Source organism: Carcharhinus amblyrhynchos, chromosome 23 (assembly GCF_965287045.1).
Source record: "Carcharhinus amblyrhynchos chromosome 23, sCarAmb.v2.hapA, whole genome shotgun sequence".
NCBI classification, from domain to species: domain Eukaryota; kingdom Metazoa; phylum Chordata; class Chondrichthyes; order Carcharhiniformes; family Carcharhinidae; genus Carcharhinus; species Carcharhinus amblyrhynchos.
Genome location: NC_137346.1, coordinates 31,732,600 through 31,747,806, shown reverse-complemented (window position 1 = coordinate 31,747,806; position 15,207 = coordinate 31,732,600). Strand labels below are relative to the sequence as shown.

Genomic DNA, 15,207 nt, shown 5'->3' with positions numbered 1-15,207 from the left:
TCCCCCACCCCCACCAACAGTATGTTGATGAGGAAGAGGAGGGGCCAAGCATAAATTCTCTTGAACAAAGAAAATTACAGCACAGGAACAGGCCCTACCGCCCTCCAAGCCTGCACCAACCATGCTACCTGACTTAAAAGGTGGATGTACCTTCATCACAAAGATCCTTCTTCACACAGAGCAGAATAACATTCCCTCACTACATAATCACAGTATCATAGAATCCCTACAGTGCAGAAGGAGACCATTCGGCCCATCAGGTCTGCCACGACTCTCCGAAAGAGGATCTTACCCAAGCCCTATCGCCATAACCCCACACATTTACCCTCCTAATCCACCTAACCCCCTGCACATCTTGGGATACTAAGTGACAATTTAGTATGGCCAATCCAACTAACCTGCATATCTTTGGATTTCTCCAGGCAGAAAGCCACTCAACACAAAGTATACTTTCCAACAAGGAACAAACAGTTCAAAAAATTCATCCGGGAAGATACAGAGATGCTCTGAAAGAGCTGCAGTCAAAATTTTACCGCGATATGTGACTTGTGAACTCAGTATTAGGATACAGCTTGAACCAAAATTGCGTTACCTCAATAGTTTTGCTTTTTGGCTCTGCTTTCAAATGTTTGACGAATCCATTGGCTTGTTATTGAGATTGACTGCTGAATTAACCAATGTTCACAGGAATGTCACTTACCTAACTCTAACATCTTCACTACAGATTGTTCATCTGCCAACTTCTGCAGCTCCTAATAGGAATCAAACAGAACGGATTGTCAGATCAGACCAGCGGGTCGACTCCATTTTATACCATAACAACTCACCTTTCACCAGAAAGGATTGAGGAAATGAAGAGGAGCTGACACTAAGCTTTTACATTGATACCATGGGGCAATGGAAATGTCACTCAATCCACATTAAAGTTAAATTTTATTCATTTATTAATGTCGCAAGTAGGTTTACATTAACACTGCAGTGAGGTTACAGTGAAAGTCACCTATACTATCAGACAATTGCTTACAGTGTATAAGACAACTGGGGAAATGAGCAAAAAATTGCCCCAACTGATAACTCAAGATCAGGTATTTGAAAGCAAATGGGTACATCAGTTTTGTACCTTTAAGTACACTTGACAATCATCACTTATGTTGGTGGAAACAAAAACGTATGCACACAAAAGAGGAAAGTCCAATTGCTGAAAAACTGAAGTGGGTTACATGTTTGCAGGAGTGCATGCTCTCACTAGGAAATGTTAGCTTTTTATGTTGATATGAAGCACATTTAGATACTAATACTCCACAATTAATTAATAACCAAAGAAGGAAAGAATACATTTGGAATTAATTAATCATTGGCCCAATAATCAGTCCTACCTTCCCACTGTTGCAGATCATAAAGGCCCTCTGTTCCCTCCATACTCAACTTACAGAAACACAAAATCTCATTCAGCTTAGGTGGTATAATATATTATTATTGATAAATCAATTATTACTTGGAGCCACAATGAGTCACCTTTGACTTTACTACACTGGCGACAAGGAAAAATGTAGTTAGTTGTCAGGAGATCAGTGTGCAGTTAAAAGGTGAAGGAGAGCGAGCGTCAAAGCTAAGATAAAACGTACGTATAAATCTTATAAAAATGCTTTAAATCGGAAAGATAGAACCATTTGACCCAGAAGTGGAAAACTGGGGGCCATATATTGAAAGGCTGTATTACTTCCTTGTCATTAATGAAATCACAGGGGAGGGAAACAAAAGGTGATACTACTCACAGTCTATGACCCACAAACTTACAGCCGAATGAGGCATCTAACATCATCTGATACTTGCCAACCACAGGAATCATATTGGGTGAAACTGAAGATTCAGTGAACCATTGAAAGGTTCGATGAGCTTAGGTGGGAATTTCCGGTTTTGGGGCATGCGTGGCAGGAGAAAGCCACTCATGGTCTTTTGACCAGATAGCCAAAATGGTCAAAGATCATTTTAACCCCCGACCTTCAATCATCATGTTGAGATATAAATTTCATACTACAGTGAGGGAACCAGGGACACCATCTCCGCTTTCATGGCTAGATTGAGAGGGTGAGCATAGCATTGTGAGTTCAGCCCAGCTCTAGGAGAGATCTTAGGAAACCACGTGGTCCGCAGGATCAACAGTCTCATGACGCAGAAAAATAAGACCATAAGTCGATAAGACCCTCTCCAAAACGCTATTCATTCCTTCTCAGTTACAGGGCCCAGAATCGCTCACAATATTCCAAATGTGGTCTGATCAGAGCCTTACAAAGCCTTAGCAGTACATTCCTGCTTTTATATTTTAATCCTCTTAAAATGAATGCTAACATTGCATTTGTTTTCTTAACCACCAAGTGAACCTGCTAGTTAACCTTAAGAGATTCCTGAACTAGGACTTCCAAATTCCTTTGCAGTTCCGATTACTGAATTCACTCCCCATTTAAATAATAGTCTATGCTTCAATTCTTCCCATAAAAGTGCACAACCTCACATTTTCCCACATTGGGCAAAGAAGTGACAGATGGAATACAATTTCCTGCAGCCTCCCTGCCTCTTCAATACTCTGTCCCTGCACCTACCTTTGTATTACCTTCAAACTCCTTCATCTAGGTCATTGATGTATGAAGTGTAGAGCTGCTGGCTGTGTCTAAAATCCCTTTAGAAGAAGCTATGGTGATGGCCCAGGGGATGGAACGTGCTGATCAAAGTGTAAGTGAGCTACAAGGCATGGCCAACCAGGTGAACCATTGGTAGCAGGAAACGACTGCTGGAACAGCCTGAGTAAGGCTGCAGCAGAATCCGAGAAGGGTAGTACAGCACTGGGGGTGGAAGCAATGTGCAGGAGATCACTCTCAAGTCACCAGTGCAGAAGTTACCTATATTCCCATTGTAAAAGGAAGGCTCATTTACAAACACGGTGCAGAATGAAGCAAGCAGGGCAGAACATGCTAAAGAAAGAAAGCAATGATGGTTAGTTGAATTCTGTTAAAGAAACTGGATAAGGAGCCCAGGGGATCTGAATAATATTCTTTAAATCAGGTTCAACTCATCAAGATGTCACCTATAGAAGTAGCCTTGATGGTTAATGGTAGATCTCTTTGAATGGAAGTCAACACAGGAGCCACAGCCATAACCATAGGGGAGTGTAATAATCTTTCCAAGACCAATCTTCCGTCACCATCACCCTTTACTTAGAATGTGCATCAAGTGTTGCTTGGCAGCTATAGTGATAGGTCAAACCCTGGTCTGCGTGGAATCAACTGGTTTTAAATCCCCCACTGTGAGAGTCTCCACTTGCTTATCATAACATCCATCCCCGCTCAAGTCCATTCCTTCCCCAGCATCCCTACCATGGGATGGTCTTTACCACCCCTTGGCAATTAGCCTGGAGTCAATTAGCGGTAGGACTGGATCAAGGGGTGTGAAGTGGAATGGAGACCATTGTTTCTGAAGGGAGTGATGTAAAGCCACTGATACCAGTTCATTCTGAAGCCCTGTTTCAGTTGGGGAACCAATCTCTTCTGCTTCCATTTCAGAATCCATATCCTCATCATTGAGGGACAGGTGTTGGGTTGACTCTTCTCGTGACTCGATATGGCATTGGTCATTCCCAATGCTGATAGAGGCTACCACTGGCGCAGGTTCCCTACTCCTGAGATGGTCCCTGTGCTTCCTGACAACAGAGCCCTGCATTTGTACCTTTTCAGACATGGATCCTATTTTTTCCGTTAAGATTCGGGATCCAACTGAGACCATCTCCAAGGTTCCTCACTTGTACTAGATCACCAATTTTGAATGATTTTTGCTTCTTTGCAGAATCATCGTTCTTCTTTTGGTTCTCTTGTTGAGACTCCACTCTCTATGCCAGGTTTGGGAACAGTAAGCTAAATCTCATCCTAAGTATTTGTCTCATTAACCGTTCCGTCAGCAGCAGGTGGTCAGGAAGGCGAATGGGATGCTGGCCTTCATCGCGAGGGGGATTGAATATAAAAGTAGGGAGGTTTTGCTGCGGCTGTATAGGGCATTGGTGAGGCCGCAGCTGGAGTACTGTGTGCAGTTTTGGGCGCCGTACTTACGCAAGGATATTTTGGCCTTGGAGGGAGTGCAGAGGAGGTTTACTAGGCTGATGCCGGAGTTGAGGGGGTTGAGCTATGAGGAGAGGCTGAATAAACTAGGCTTGTACTCCTTAGAGTTTAGAAGAATGAGGGGAGATCTCATTGAGACGTATAAGATGATGAATGGGATGGATAGGATAGAGGTGGAGAGACTCTTCCCGCTCAGAAAGGATAGTAGGACTAGGGGGCACAGCCTCAAGATAAAGGGGGGGCAGTTTAGAACAGAGTTGAGGAGGAACTTCTTCACTCAAAGGGTGGTGAATCTCTGGAATTCTCTGCCCGTTGAAGTGGTGGAGGCTGCCTCGCTAAATATTTTTAAGAAGCGGGTTGATGGGTTTTTGATAAGAGAGGGGATTAAGGGTTATGGGGAGAGGGCGGGAATGTGGAACTGAGCCACGAAAGATCAGCCATGATCTTATTGAATGGCGGGGCAGGCTCGAAGGGCTAGATGGCCTACTCCTGCTCCATGTTCTTATGTTCTTTTGCTGTGTGAGGGGTAGTCCTATAGTTGAGTAAAATTGGCCAATTTTGTCTCTATGGATGGGGTAGATTGCATTAATGTCTGATCAAGACCAGGCCACCCTACATACCTCCTGGCTAGCATTTTCATTTTTGAAATCCCAGGTGTAATTCCATATTTTCACCCCCATGTAACATTATGCTTGAGAATCTCTAGCCTCCAAGCCATGTGTTTCCCACCAGCAGGAGCTGGCATATTGTTTGCTAGAGGTGGGATTCTCTGGTCCCTTCGCCGTGAATGGGAATTCCCATTGACATCACCCCACACTGACAGGAAACCCATGGGCAGGAGGCACTGCCAATGGAGCTGGACAATCCCACCAGCATGAATGGGTGGACAATTCCGCTTTGTACGTTTCAGTTTAGTTAGGACTGGGTCTTCTTGTGTTCAGGCCTTGATTTGCCTCGCAGACACTGGCAAGGTGTCCAGATAATTGTGGGTCATCACAAGCTCTCCCACAACTGATAGCAACGCCAGGCTTATGGGCAATGGCAGATGACTCCATGCATTGGCATTAGGTATTGTGTCCCGGGGCGGCGCTCTAGGAAGTAGTCATAAGCTGCCAGCAACAAGGTCTGAAGCTATACTGGGGTGGAGACAATGCTGGGCAGGGGGGTGGTGGTTATTGCCTTATCCTCTTTAAGTAGTGCCAGTGATGGTTTATGATCAGGCACCATGAAAAAGCATCTACTGCAGACATGTTGATGGAATTTTTAAATGCATAAGATAACTGCCAACCCCTCTTTCTCGATTTGGGAAACTTGCATTCAGCATCCAAAAGGGTGCTAGATGCATACCATGTTCCATCTCTCCAGTGGTGTGCCAGTACCGTCCCAACCTTGTAAGGGAGGCATTGCTCGTCAAGATAAGGTAAGGCCCTTTTTGGGGTCAAAATGAACCAACAAGTTAGAGGACAAAGACTGTTGTTTACGCTGTTGAAAGCCTCCATCTGCAGCGCCACTCCACCCTCCCAGACCATTACTGATGGTTCCATAGTAGAGAATGCAAGGGGGCCAGTAAGGAAGTCAAATTTTGAATGAACTTCCCATAATAATTCACTTACTCCGAGAGGTTTCAATTCCATGGGGTTCTTGGAAATGGCATCTCCTTAATGGCCGTCACCTTGTCCTCCATTGGATGAAGGGCCTTGTCATCTACCTGATAGCCCAAATAGGTCACAGTACTTGCTTGGAAGATACATTTCTCCCTTTTCAGGTGTACCACAAATTCCAAGAATTGTCGTATGATTTCTTTTAGATTTGTTAGGTATTCGCGTTCCAAAGTTCCCATGACCAAGATATTGTCTAGATACATCATTACCTGAGGTATCCCTTGGGAGTATGTTATAGAATTATAGAGGTTTACAGCATGGAAACAGGCCCTTCAGCCCAAAATGTCCATGCTGCCCTTTTAAAACCCCTAAGCTAATCCCAATTGCCCACATTTGGCCCACATCTTTCTATACTCATTGTACCCAGGTAACCATCTAAATGCTTTTTAAAAGATAAAATTGTATCCACCTCTACTACTACCTCTAGCAGCTTGTTCCAGACACTCACCACCCTCAGTGTGGAAAAATTACCCCTCTGAACACTTTTATATCTCTCCCCTCTCACCCTGAACCTATGGCCTCTAGTTTTAGACTCCCCTGCCTTTGGAAAAAATATTGACTATCTACTTTGTCTATGCCCCTCATTATTTTATAGACCTCTATAAGGTCACCCCTCAGCCTCCTACATTCCAGTCTATTCAGCCTCTCCTTATAACTTAATCCGTCAAGTCCTAGTAAATCATCCTAGTATGTCTTTTCTGCACTCCTAGTTTAGTAACATCCTTTCTATAATAGGGCGACTAGAATTGCATACAGTATTCCATGTGTGGCCTTACCAAAGTCTTGTACAACTTCAACAAGACGTCCCAATTCCTGTATTCAGTGTTCTGACTGATGAAACCAAGCATGCCGAATGCTTTCTGCACCACTCTGTCCACTTGTGACTCCACTTTCAAGGAGCTATGTTCTCGATGATCCATTGAAAAATGGCACATGCAGCTGAGGCCCCAAAGGACAGGCGAGTATACACTTATAGGTCTTTGTGCATATCAATTGTTACGTACTTTCGGGAAGGCTCATCCAATTCAAATTGGAGATACACGTGGCTCACATCCAACTTAGGTTTTGGAGTCAAGGGCATCGGGGTGGTCAGGCTTTTTATTACACTTAAGTTTGAGTATACCATCAACAGATCTACTTTCTGCTCTCATCCCACTCAATATTGTTAACCCCCCCCAAAAAAAAAACATGCTCAGCATACTCAGCCCGGTCTTCAATGCTTGCATCATAGGCTTCAGGTTTACTAAAAAGAGATATTTTTCTTACCAGAGGATTACTTGTCTCCAGAGTAAAGGCTACCCAGAGGGAAGAATAAAAATCATTTTACTCCTCATTGCCAAAGTAATATTCTCATCCAAGCCAGTCTTCTGTCACCATTCCCCTTTATTTACAACCTGCACAAGTTACCACTTGGCAACTGCAGCGTACATGTCAAGATCCAGATTCCTTCGACTACCAGCTTTTGTGGAGCCAACTGTACTTAAACCCACAGCTCCTTCCCTACCGTACAAACCTCCACACTTTTAACAGGGGAGTTCATACGAGGCCCACAGGATCTATTGATGATTTCCTTGTCACCACCATAACATGGAGCATGTTCTCTTCAGAAAGAACTCTTCAAGATGCAGATAATGAGAATATAACAAGACTTACTTCAACTTATAAATAAAAGAAAGGGTTTAATGAAGAAATGTCATTTTTCCAAACTTGGGGCCATGCCCTGGGCCACTCCAAGTAGAATCTTATTTATAGTGAGTTAGCTGGTCAGCTATTACATCACTCTCCAATTGATTCCATGGTTTACTGGGTCAACTGACCCTTAGAGCTTATTACCATTGGTCACATTACACCCAATACAAAGTTGTCACCGGTTACATTCTAACAGAGCAAGCTTTCTGATATCTTCACAAAGGTCTGCAACCCTTGAGATTGAGTAATTCAGGAGCCATTTTGTCTATTATACAGGAGAGAATTGAGGACAGCGGGGTCAACTACAGTTACAGTATCCAACAGCAACCAAACAGCACAATTACCTGTCCTAGTGATTGAGGGTCATAAACCTTGTCTCTTGGGTCGAAGCAGATAAAATTAGACTGGCTGGAGACATTAAATATTTGTGATGGAAGATTTCAAACAGCTACTGTGCGGATATTCTGAAGCTATCCAAAAGGAACTGGTCGAATAAAAGGGGCTGAAGCCAAAATTTATTTGAAACCCGAGGTAATTTCTAAATATTTCAGGCCCACCCAGCACCTTCTACATTCCATCGCTTAGGCGTCATAAAACTTGTACAGTTTTCTGAATGGACTGTGCCTGTCGTCTCTATTCTAAAACCAGATCACATTGTAAGAATCTGCAGAACATAAAGAGGCTTTTGCAAAAATAAAGCAGGCCTTATAGTCATCGACGCTGCTTGTATATTTTAATCCAAACTATGGGTGGTTACCCGGGATGGAACACCATATGAAGTGGGAGCAGTCTTGGCCCACAAGATGTCAGGTCAAGTAGAAAGACCAGTTGTATTTGAATCAAGAACCTTATCAGATGCTGAGAAAAAGTAATCTCAAATTGACAAAGTCTGGCAGTAATTTATGCAGCGAAGAAGTTTCATAATATGGTCAATGTCTACCACATATGATCAGTCACAAGACAGTTACTGCAATGATGAGCAGCACTGTGGCACAGTGGTTAGCACTGCTGCCTCACAGCACCAGGGACCCAACTTCAATTCCGGCCTCAGGTACTGTGTGGAGTTTGCACATTCTCACCGTGTCTGCATGAGTTTCCTCTGGGTGCACCACTTTTCTCCCATACTCCAAAGTTGTGCGAGTTAGATCAATTGACCTTGCTAAATTGCCCCTTAGTGTCAGGGGAACTAGCTAGGGTAAATGCATGAGGTTGTGGAGATAGGACCTGTGTGGAATTATGGTCGGTGTAGGTTTGATGGGCTGAATGGCCTCCTTCTACAGTGTAGGGATTCTACAATATGAAACGTCAGAAAATTAGACTGTTCCTGCAGCGTAGGATGGAGATAATATCCCTGGTTTTACCGGCACGTCCACCCCGAAATCAGGATGGGCGAGGCTTGCAGAAAGACATTCCCTGCTGTCCTCGGGCACTATCTTACAAACCTCAGGTGGCCATGCCAGTCAAATCAGGGCAAAATGTGAGATGGCATGTTTTTGTGGGAGGCTCATGTTATAATGCCAGCCCAGGCGCAATCGTTTTTATTACAGGAATTGCACGATGCACATTCCAGACAAAAAGTGAAATCACTAGCCCAGAGTTACATTTGGTGGCCAGGTATTGATGAAGGAATCGAAAGAATGGTTAGCCTGAGTTGAGTAGCTGCCACCAGCATGAACTGACATGAGCGGCCGGCAAAATTGGGACCTACCGATTGGCATGGAGGACCAGGCGCTCCTAGTGTCAGAAGATGAGCAATATCTATGTCCACTGAAACTCGACTCGGGATAATTCTGATGGGAAGCAGTACCTCACTGTCCACCTGCCATTGACACAGTCCTCGAGTATTTCTGTGGCCACTGAAGAATCTCATGCGTCTCAGCAGAAGTCTTCTAAAGTGGTGAGCCACTCAAGGCCACAGAGGATGAATGCAGTGGTCACCCAGGGCAAGGGGGGTGGTGAATTAGCTGTCTCTCATCAATGCAGCCAAAAGTGATAGGGAAGTATTGTACTGGATCACTCGTCAATACATAAAGAAAAATTCACATCAGGCACAAGATGGGCACACGGCAAATTGCTGATTTCTCGTTCCTAGAAATCCTTTAATGCTTGTAAAGAAACACACCACCCCCCCCATGCTGCAGTTTTAATTTTATAATCAATAATATTTGGAGGTTGAGGGAAGATTGGAAACTGAGGGTGGCCAGGAGGAATTTGGTGTCTATGTGAGGAGGTGGATTGAGTGTACAGCTGATGCTGACAGAACATGCCCATAACACACAGGCAAAGAATCATCCAGATGGCCCTCAGCTATTCCTGATCCAATAGCAGCAGAGAATATTGAAGCCTCTGGCATACTAAGGCATCGCTGGTATCACTTTAACTTGAACATTGCCATGTTCCCTGACCTCATCTTCTCCCTCATTGTCCAAAGATTGGCCACTACCTGGGGTGCCCTCACCCCTCCAGAACAGCTCCTCTTCAGATTGCGAGGTTATTCAGTGCTTTGTAAACTATGGCCATTAGGTCACATGGGTGGGGTAAGACTGAAATGCCTCTCCAAGTTTGACCAAGCATCAGAATCTCATTGAGGAGACTAATGGTCTGCTCCACGATGGCCCTGGCATTTGTGTGGCTCTCACTGTTACCTACTATCCACTCACCTGTGGGCACCCTCAAAGGCACCAAGAGCCATCTCTTTAATGGATACCCCATGTCATCTATGAGCCACTCATCCAGGAATCAGGGCCACTCAACACGTCTGACACCTGAGAGTTTGAATGATGAAGGAGACATGGCTGTTGCCTGGTTACCTGATGCACAGCAGTATTGATGATGGCAGACCACCTGCTCAGTGAATGAAAGCCCACCCTGTTAATGATTTGATTATTATTGTCACATTAATTAACATACAGTGAAAAGTTTTGTTTCTTGCGCACTATACAGACAAAGCATACCGTTCATAGAGAAGGAAAAGGAGAGAGTGAAGAATGTAGTGTTACGGTCAAAGCTAGGGTGTAGAGAAAGATCAACTTAATGCAAGGTAGGTCCATTCAGAAGTCTGACAGCAGCAGGGAATAAGCTGTTCTTGAGTTGGTTGGCATGTGACCTCAGACTTTTGTATCTTTCCCCCAGTGGAAGGTGGAGGAAGAGAGAATGTCTGGGGTGCATGGGATCCTTAATTATGCTGGCTGCTTTGCCAAGGTAGAGGGGAGTGTAGACAGAGTCAATGGATGGGGCTACACACACGACCTTTTGTAGTTTCTTGCAATCTTGGGCACAGCAGGAGCCTTACCAAGCTGTGTTACAACCAGAAAGAATGCTTTCTATGGTGCGTCTGTAAAAGTTGGAGAGAGTTGTAACTGACGTGCCAAATTTCCTATGAAGGTGCAGGGTTGTTTAGCCTTGATGATGGTGGGAGTTAGGTCGATGTCTTCCTGTACCCTGGAGAACCCTGCAATTGCTGCGGGCTCTATCCAGTTGATTCTGGACATCCTGTGTGAAGGAGATGTAATTCCAGCCCTTTGGAACATTGTGTCACTGAAGATCTTTCTGCAGTGATGTGCAGCAAGTTATGTGATGCCACTGAAGTCCTCACAGGTTGCCTGCAAGGACCCCGTCACAAAGAAGGTGAGAACAATAATAACCTTCAAAGCCACAGTTGTTGGGTGCCCCCTGCCTGACCCCACATGCAGTTGGGGGATATATCCCCTATGAAAGTTACAAAGTGATGTGACTGTGGCTCTCGATAGCCTGAGTCTTCTCCACATTGAGTCTTGGGCAATTGCAGATAGTTTATTCTGTCAGCAGATTCCCAGGGGTGCATAAGCCCATCGGTGATGCCACTATGGGTCTCTGTGCTTCTTGGCCTCAGGGTCTGGTACTGTTCTGTTCCTTTCATGCAATGCACCCTGGACTCTCTCTCTACTCCTCACTGCAGGGGGTTGTGTCTCCAATAAAGACCACAGTGCCCATCCATCTCAATAATTCTGGGTGGTGGGCAAGAACAAAATCTCAGCAGAGAAAAGGCCTCTGTCTCAAATGATATCAGAGTAGAAAGATTGCTTATTCCCTGCAGTCACTGATGAATTAATGCTAAGCAGAGACTGCAATCTCAGCTGCAGCTTTTAAACCCGCCCTAACAAGCTGACCCACAAAAAAAACCCAGAAAACCAATGGCTTGATTCTAACTGAAGGCATATTACCGCAGGCTTGTTTCTGACCTTTGACCCCACCCACATAGCATAATGTCAAATGTCACCGTACACAATATTGAGTTTCCCCTATGCAGAAATCACTCCAGTTTTGGAAGCACATTGTTCAACCTACTGTTTTCCTCCATCTTCCCTTCCTTCTTTGACCTTTCTTTCGCTGCCATCTTATCTTCACCTGAAACTACAGAATTTGTTTGAATATAGTGCCTCAGCAGCAGGTACAGTAGCCCATATTATTATTTTATCCCCTCCAATTCAATTTTCAAGTTTGCTCACGATCTCAAACAATGATGAGACAGAGTACAGGAATGAGATGGAGAATCTGATGAACTGGTGCAGAAACAGTAATCTCCCTCTCAATGTCAACAAAATGAAGGAGATTGTTATTGACTTCAGGAAGTGTAAAGGAGAACATGCCCCTGACTACGTCAATGGGGATGAAGTAGAAAGGGTCAAGAGCTTCAAGTTAAGTGTCCAGATCACCAACAACCAGTCCTGGTCCCCCCATGCTGACACTATAGTTAAGGAAGCCCACCAATGCCTCTACTTTCTCAGAAGATTAAGGAAATTTGGCATGTCAGCTATGACTGTCACCAGCTTTTACAGATGCACCAGAGAAAGCATTCTTTCTGGTTATATCACAGCTTGGTTATGGCTCCTACTCTGCCCAAGCCCGCAAGGAACTACAAAAGCTCATGAATATAGCCCAATCCATCATGCAAATCAGCTTCCCATCCATTGACTCTGTCTACACTTCCTACTGCCTCAGCAAAACAGCTAGCATACCCTGGACATTCTCGCTTCCATCATCTTCCTTCGGGAAAAAGATTCAAAAGTCTGAGGTCAAGGACTAACCAACTCAAGAACAGCTTCTTCCCAGCTGTTGTCAGGCTTTTGAATGGACCTACCTTGCATTAAGTTAATGTTTCTCTACACCCTAGCTCTGATTGTAACACTACATTCTGCATTCTCTCCTTTCCTTTGCTATGAACAGTATGTTTTGTCCATATACCGCACAAGAAACAATACTTTTCACTGCATGTTAATACATATGACAATAATAAATCAAATCAGCTAAGTTGGGTGACCTTGTCTCTCCTGTGATCATCACAATAATGAATTGAGCCAATGGACTGAAAATTGGCAAATGTTAGACACTGCATTATCCCCTACAGAAAGTGGAAAGGAATATCAGGAAACTATAGATCAATTAATTGTACTTCTGAGGGTGCATTCAATTAGAAACTCAAGAATGGCTGGATGATAACATCTTACCACCAGTGAGCAACGCATCACCACGTGCTGCCATGGGGAGGGAGAAAAGTCCTACCCACTCTCTCCATGTCTCTCTCACACACTATGTATCTCACACATTCTCTATATCTGCCCCTCTCCCTTTCACACTCCGTCTGTCTGTCACTCAAACACACTCTCTCTCTCTCACATACACAACAGGGGAGGGAGAGACCGAGAGTGGGAGGGGAGAGAGTTAGAGTGGACAGAGCGAGACCTGTGGGGTTTGGGGAGATAGACTAGGGTAGGAGGGGGAATGCTAATCACCAATAAAAATAAAGATCAGAAGTGGAATAAATGCTCTGAATGAGTCCTGTGTTTGTAACAGGTTGTCGAGAATGTCCTGAGAGTGAGAAAAGTTTATCAATTAGTGTTACAAATTAGGTTTACACTAACATTACAATAAAGTTACTGTGAAAATCCACTAGTCGCCAAATTCCAGTGCCTGTTCAGGTATGCTGAGGCAGAGGGGAGGGGGAAGGTATCGAAAATCCAATTCTCACAGCCCTGCTCCATCACCAATCACTGACTCCATCCATCCCAAAGCAGATAGCCCAGCGTCAGTGCCTTTTTTTTGGGGGGGGGGGGGGGGGGGCGCGAGACACACACACACAGAGACAGAGAGAGACACACAGAGACAGAGAGAGAGAGACTTCTGGCTGTTACCCTCCCTCTTGCAGAATATTCTCTGCCTCTATCAGATCTATACCCAAGGGCCAAGGAAGCTGTTTCTGACTCTGAATGGGGTCTCCGTTGTTGACATTGAGGGAGAGATCATTGTTGCCGCACCAGTTCACCAGATTCTCCATCTCATTCCTGTACTCTGAATCATCATTGTTTGAGATCATCAGCAAACTTGAAAATCAAATTGGAGGGGATATAATAATAATAATAATAATAATAATAAGGGCTACTGTACCTGCTGCTGAGGCACTATGTTCAAACAACTTCTATAGTTTCAGGAGAAGATAAGATGGCAGCAAAAAAAAGGTCAAAGCCCTCTGGGGAAGGCTCAGAGACTAATGGAGCTCTGTACAAGCGCCACCATCAGTTTGTTAGTGCAGACTAGTCAGCACAGTGGCACACTGGATAGCAGTGCTGCCTCACAGCACCAGGAACCCAGGTTTGATTCCTGGCTTAGGTCACTGTGTGTGGAGCCTGCACATTCTCCCCATGGTGTGGGTTTCCTCTTAGTCGTGCTGGTTAGTTGCTTTGACCCGAATAGGCACCAGAATGTGGCACTAGGGGAATTTCACAGTAACTTCGTTGCAATGTGAATGTGAGCCTTAGCTGTGCCTAATAAATAAGCTTTTAACTTTGTGGTCATCTCACCAACTTTCTTGGTGAACAAGTCACGTTAACCACCCAGAATCATTTGGGTAAATTTAAGAGTTTCTCACCAGATTACTCTTTCAGATAGATTTGCCTTTGAGAAACGTTACCCCTCTGATAGAGATCAGGCTACTTCTCTCTGACCATTCTATCAAATAGTTTCCATCTCAGTCCTCCCTTTCTCCCAGATGTTGCCTTCTCTCTGTCCATTGCTTGCACTCATTCTCTCAGTTATGAGATGTTCTCACTCATACACAGAAGTTCTTGTGTGAGTGTACGTGTGTGTTCTCTCTGTCTGAGATCCCCTCTCTGATTTTCTCTCCTTTTTCCTGACTCCCTCCACTTCCAGACAGCTGTTTCTCTGCCAGCTGTCCCGGCCGAGGATAGATGGTCCCCTGTCCCTCTCCCTAGTCAGATGTTGTCCCCGCTTTTACCTGGGCTGAGTTGGAATACAGATAGGTTGCGAAGATGTGAGCCGGTGGACATTCGGAGTTGCTGAGCTGTTTGACCAGTTCCAGCCCGATCCCCCGGTTGGCCCCGGTAACGAGAACAGTCTCAGCCTTCAGCACTGCCATGGTCAGCCTGAACCAGCTTCAGCACTCGCTGCAAAGCCGCTCTATTTAGTGGAGAAGGAGCACTGCAAGCCTCAACTTCACCGGCACACACTTCCACTCAGTGCCGACGCTGCCTCAGCACCACGCCCATCCAAACACCCCGCCTCTCCAATTCACCCAACTCTTTACTGCCTCCCTGTCGCGTTTTATTGATCTATAAAAACCAGAGAAAGTAGAGATTAAATCAATAAAGTTTAAGTGAGAGCGTATGATTGTCACCCTGTAAGCAGCGACCGCACCTACCTTGAGAACTGACCCAAGAGGAATATTCGAATCCCATTAATATAAACTAATTTAATCA

At 44.7% G+C, this 15,207-nt stretch overlaps 1 protein-coding gene across 2 annotated transcripts in view; it reads right to left on the bottom strand.

Moving 5' to 3' along the window:
* The window catches only part of LOC145357346 (C-signal-like), a 38,071-nt gene extending 23,090 nt beyond the window's left edge, over positions 1-14,981 (bottom strand). Inside the window, exons 1-2 of one of the 2 annotated variants that reach the window (XM_080210632.1) lie at positions 14,727-14,981; positions 701-752 (exon numbers count right to left, since the gene is read on the bottom strand). In XM_080210632.1, the coding sequence (XP_080066758.1) occupies positions 701-752; positions 14,727-14,867 (193 nt within the window). In that variant the 5' untranslated portion in view covers positions 14,868-14,981. Of the gene's footprint in view, positions 1-700; positions 753-1,797; positions 2,053-14,726 lie in introns of those variants that run through there. The other variant, XM_080210633.1, reaches the window with a different exon arrangement.
* Positions 14,982-15,207: the final 226 nt, after the last annotated feature.